The sequence below is a fragment of the Vigna unguiculata genome, chromosome 11 (assembly GCF_004118075.2).
Source record: "Vigna unguiculata cultivar IT97K-499-35 chromosome 11, ASM411807v1, whole genome shotgun sequence".
NCBI classification, from domain to species: domain Eukaryota; kingdom Viridiplantae; phylum Streptophyta; class Magnoliopsida; order Fabales; family Fabaceae; genus Vigna; species Vigna unguiculata.
This window is the reverse complement of record NC_040289.1, coordinates 1,059,224-1,064,890: the sequence shown is the minus strand read 5'-3', so window position 1 is coordinate 1,064,890 and position 5,667 is coordinate 1,059,224. Positions and strand designations below refer to the sequence as shown.

Below are 5,667 nucleotides of genomic sequence, written 5' to 3'. Positions count from 1 at the left end.
CCAAACAACAAGAAAACTAGCTTCTGCAGGGGGATCTCGCTTAGGCTAGAGAGTCTCGCCTAAGCTAGATAGGTCGTCTCACTTAGGTGGGCCACTCTCGCCTGGGCGAGACCACTTACAGTGGCAAAAATAAAATCCTTGGCGAACTCTTGCTCAAGCTAAACTGGCTCGCCCAGACGAGAAGGTTTCTCGCTCAGGCGACTCCAGCTCGCCTAGGCGAGATTTCATGCAGTGGCAGAGGTGATCCTCTAGTATTTTCGCTCAGGCGAGAGCTGCTCGCCTAGGCGAAAATACCAGGATTCCTCATCTGTTTTACACATGCATCCTCGCCCAAAATTATTCCATACTCAAAAATCATACACAACCAGGTTCAAGCACCAATTAAACACAGAACAGACAATTATACCACTCAAGAACACATCTCCTACTAAAATTGAGCTAAAAGTTAGCTTCCCTTACCTATTTGTCAAGAATTCACTTGGTAGAGTCAAGAAATTGGCAAGGCAGCAGAATTTTCAGTTTGACCTAAGAGGATCCTTTACCACAACAGAGAGAAGAAAGAATTACATGATCAGATTCGAAATTCAGAGATAATTTCGTGAATTCTAGCTGGACTTGAACCCAATTGGAGATATAACTCACCTAAGAGGATGGAAGCTGAGGGAGGAACTGCGGAGGGTCCTGTTGGCTGGCCCTTCCAGAGTCTGAGTATGGAAAGTTGAAACTATGAGATGGCAACACAGAGAAGAGAGTGTGGAAGAAGATTTGGGTTGCAGAGAAAGAAAAAAGAGATTGAGAAAGAAGGAAGAGTGTTATTGTTTTTAGAGAGAACGAAAAATGAAATAAAAGAGGGGTATCACAATTGAAGTTAGAGTCTTTTGGGAAAAATATTATTACTAAATAATTAATTAAGCATTAACCGCTGAAATTAATATTGTTTTAAATGCCTCTTTAGTTTGGTCTCTCACCATACCTAACTCCAAAAGGTAAATTAAGCACCAAACCAGCTTTTAGCACCTAGAGATGGCAAATAAACCCGTCCCCGTGGGTATTGCCCGAACCCGTCCCCGTTTTGACGGGGAATCCCCGCATTGACTGGGTATGGGTATGGGTATGGGGAATCCCCGACTTTTTCAGTTGGGTATGGGGATGGGTATGGGGATGTACATATACCCGCCATAATACCCGTCCCCGCCATATCTCCATTCTCGTTTAAATTATTAAAATATTCACAATTAATCAAGTAACCCCTATATATATATATATATATATATATATATATATATATATATATATATATATATTCTATCTTTTATTTCTTTTAATTATTTCATTTGTCATGAAACTCATTCTCATCTCCAATATATTTTTTATCTTATCATAACCTTTATGTAATTATATTAAAATGATGTATGTTAATTAAAAAAAAATTATGCCTCACATTTGAATATTTATATTATTTTTTAATATTTTTATTTATTATAAATTTTCCTTTCACATGAGAATGTTTATACTCTTAATTTAAGGTAATATAAAAAAATTTATTTACTTATTATTATTATTAATTTTTGTTTAATTTGAAGAACTCTTTTGTTTCATTAAAATAATTTTCGTTATTTTTCAACCATTAAGTATATATGTTGATATTTGAAAAGTTTTCTTAATTCTCTAAGATATTTTTCGTCTTATCATACCTTAGTTATACATTTGATTTGATTTTTTTCGATAGTCTCTTAAATTATTTCTAAAACACACATTTGTTAGTTTTTTAATATTTTTATTTATTGTTTTTATTTTCATCATGTAGAATAATATATCGATATATTCTATCTAATTATTTTTTATTTTATAACTCATTATTAATCATAATGTAATTTTTTCACTTTAAATTCTGTTTGAAATGGTTAAAATTATATATATATATATATATATATATATATAATGATATTTAGGAATAATATATGATAATTCACTACAAGAAAAACATGAAATGGTGACTGATTTAGTCAGTAACCCATATCAGTCACTATTTTTCGTCATTGGTGGTAGTAGTTGATTTATTGTCTGAATCAGTGACTAAATTAGTGACCGATTCAATGATCGAATCGGTACTTGATTTAGTGACCAATTTAATTACTAATTTATTTGTAATTTAATGACAAATTTTTTGGTCACTAATGATATTTCTATTTAATTTTAACCACTTCAAACATAATTTAATAATTAGTTCTCTAAGGTATTTTTCATTTTATCATACCTTAATTATACATTTGATTTCCTTTGTGCGATTTCTTTTGATAGTCTCTCAAATTATTTTTAAAACACACATTTGTTAGTTTTTTAATATTTTTATTTATTGCTTATTTTCATTATGTAGAATAATATTTCGATATATTATATCTAATTATTTGTTATTTTATAACTCACTATTAATCATACTGTAATTTTTTTCACTTTAATTGTATAAATAACTTTTATTTACTACAATATAAAATTTAATGTAATTGCTATGAATATTTTTTTGTCACTATCCAACATATATTGAAGTTCAAAAGATACAAAATCTATGTCAAAATTTTATTATTATGTTTATTATTTGTTGTCATTTTGATCAAGTGATGTATTATAACTTTTATTAGTGTATAAAAAAGAGATTCATTATAATTTAAAAAATTGAAGTAAAAAACATTTAAAATATATTTTAATCTGAATATTTGTTTTCCTTTTATTATTATGTTTATTATTTGTTCTTTGTATCATTTTGATCAAGTGATATATTATAACTTTTATTAGTGTATAAAAAAGAGATTCATTAGAATTTAAAAAATTGAAGTAAACAAACATTTAAAATATATTTTAATTTGAATATTTGTTTTCCTTTTATATTTTTTTGAAATATTTTTTAATTTTATCAACTAAGTTCATCAATGTTGTAGTTTGCAAATTTAATAAATGTTTTGGTTCACATGAAATTTTATTTGGTATTCTAATATAAAATGTAAACAATTATAATTTATTTTAAGGTATTTGGCATCGAAGAAAATCCTCCTAATATTGAATATTTCATAATATTATGTTTTCTTTACCGTAATATTTTTCTTTTATAAAAATTAATATTGAAGTAGTTAGAACACGGGTACGGGTATGGGTACGAGATTATACCCGTTACCCGGTGGGGATGGGGATGGGAAAAAAGTTTGATACCCGTTGGGTTTGGGTATGGGGATGGGGATGAATTTTTTATGCGGGGATGGGTATGGGATAGCGAAACCCGTCCCCGCCCCGCCCCGTTGCCATCCCTAAGCACCTATCTCACGATTACTCCAAAAGCGCTTTTGGATTTTTCTCTCTCTATATATCCAAACGCACCATAGATTAAAAATTATACAATTTTTTTTTCTTCAACTAAGTTTTTTTTGCTTTACAAAAAGTACAAATTCTTGGCTTCATACATTGGTCTTTCTCTCTCTAAAGTTCAAAGTTTTAAACAAAAGAAAACCCAACCTTCTCTCTCCTCACAAAAACCTTTCTCTGCAAAACCAAAAAGCAGAAAACAAAACACGTCCAACGACAACACGCAACGCACAAAACGACTAACCAACACCAAAACGCAAACACTCTCCTCAAAACGACAATCCCCACAAAACAACACAACCACCGTCCTCCACCGTCCTTCGTCTTTCCTTTTTCTCATAAGGTATCTTCATCATTCACAAATGAAAATTAAAAAAAAAGAGAATTTTTTGTTATTATTATTATTATTGTTTTTGTTATTTAAATGTTTTAAATTCCGATGAACCTTGAAAAACTGAACCTTTCTATGTTGGGTGTTGCGAAAGAACAGTGTCGATGGCAGAGTTTGGAAACAACGCGAATACGACGTCGTCTAGATTCTCCTTCTTTAACCGATCCTTGACGACGCTTCGGAAGGAAAAGCCGTCGCAGAAGCCGCCGCAGCTGGAGCGATCGCTGACGAAGTTAGGAGGATCCCCTCGAGGCGGCGGGAGCGTCGTGAAGAGGCTCTGCACCTTCTTTGAGCCGGCGAAACCTTCGTCTCCGGAACATCAACAGCGCCACCACAAGCTTAAACCCTCGAAATCCATCGAAGCATCAGAATCCTCCATCAATTCTCCGACGAAATCGATTGATTCCTCGCCGGCGATTCGGTTGCCGGGGACGGAGGATCGGATCGTGTTGTATTTCACCAGCTTGCGCGGTATTAGGAGGACCTACGAGGACTGCTACGCGGTGAGGATGATATTTCGAGGATTTAGGGTTTGGGTTGACGAGCGTGATATTTCGATGGACGCGAATTACAGAAAGGAGTTGATGAGCGTGTTGGGGGAGAATGGGAAGAGGAAGGGACAGGTGGCGCTTCCTCAGGTGTTCATCAGGGGGCGGCACGTGGGGAGTGCCGACATCATCAAGTACATGTACGAGGTGGGGGAGCTCGGGAAGGTTCTGGAAGGGTTGCCAAGGACAAAGGGTGGGTTTGTGTGCGAGAGTTGTGGAGATGTGAGGTTTGCACCTTGTGGGAATTGCAGTGGGAGTAGGAAGGTGTTTGATGAGGATGAAGGGGTGTTGAAGAGGTGTTTGGAGTGTAATGAGAATGGGTTGATAAGGTGTCCTAATTGTTGTTCTTCTTGAAGTTTGATGAAAAAGAGAAATTTGAAACCTTGTTGGTGTGTGTAGTTGTTATTGGCATAGAACTTAGATGCAGTTCTTTACGTGTTTCTGGTGTTGTTATCTAATCAGGATTAGAGTTTTACATGGACGGTACAAGTTTTGCATTCTGGGTTTGTCATTTTGAAGCTTCAGTTTTAGGTTTTTTGGCACTTTGTCCAATCAGAATTGGAGAGGTTTGCATTGAAGATTAGATCAACGAAGACTGTTATAGTGAAGCTCCAATTTGACCTGTTTTTGGTGTTGTTATCTAATCAGAATGGAAGTTTCATGGGTGGAATAATGGATTGCATGAAGGATGTTAAACTCAGATTTTGATTGGAGGATGATGACATGAGAGCATTTGAGGAACTGTGTTTAGGTTTTGTGGTAGTTTGTTGCATATGTAGGATTCTCAAGTTTAGGCGTGTGAAGGTGTTTGGGGGGAAAGTGTTTGGTTAAGGTTATGTGGTGATGATTCAAAGCACTCTTTGAATTTTTTTTCCATGGGTGTTTTTTTTTGTTATCTGTCATGAGCTGATGATGGTTTCTCTGTTCAGCTCCTTGAACTGCATTTTGTTCAAGAGTGTGATTTTTATCTTCCACACAGGAAAACAACAAATACCAGATGTGTTTGTATGATGTCTGTTATATTGTACTTCATTCACAGTCCTGAGGAGTTTTTTCTCCTCGACACAATGTAAATATTTAGTAATATCAAAAGGGTTTGCAAATATTCACCATTAAAGTTTGTATTTGTTTCTATATGACACTTTTTCTTAGTGCTTTGTTTCTTTGTGGTTTCTCATACATCTTTCTCTAATCTTTATAATGCATTTTTTCTATGTGTAGGATGCTTTTTATCATGTGATCTTTCATGGTTTTTTATTGTTATTTTAATAAAATCTTCATATATGATATCTAGCATCAACTTATTTAAAGCTTTAATATTCAATCAAGTTATTTTTCACATTCAACAAATTGAATTGGGATCCTCCCCCACAT

At 34.0% G+C, this 5,667-nt stretch overlaps 1 protein-coding gene across 2 annotated transcripts; it reads left to right on the top strand.

Annotated features, from left to right (window-relative positions):
- Positions 1–3,414: 3,414 nt before the first annotated feature.
- Positions 3,415–5,423, top strand: LOC114169753 (uncharacterized protein At3g28850-like). 2 transcript variants are annotated; one of them, XM_028055039.1, is made up of 2 exons: positions 3,415–3,697; positions 3,845–5,423. In XM_028055039.1, exon 2 carries the CDS (start codon positions 3,850–3,852, stop codon positions 4,645–4,647), a length of 798 nt encoding a protein of 265 aa, XP_027910840.1. In that variant the 5' UTR covers positions 3,415–3,697; positions 3,845–3,849; the 3' UTR covers positions 4,648–5,423. The 2 variants fall into 2 exon arrangements, with proteins under 2 accessions (XP_027910840.1, XP_027910841.1); XM_028055040.1 differs by having other exon boundaries at positions 3,445–3,697; positions 3,840–5,423.
- Positions 5,424–5,667: the final 244 nt, after the last annotated feature.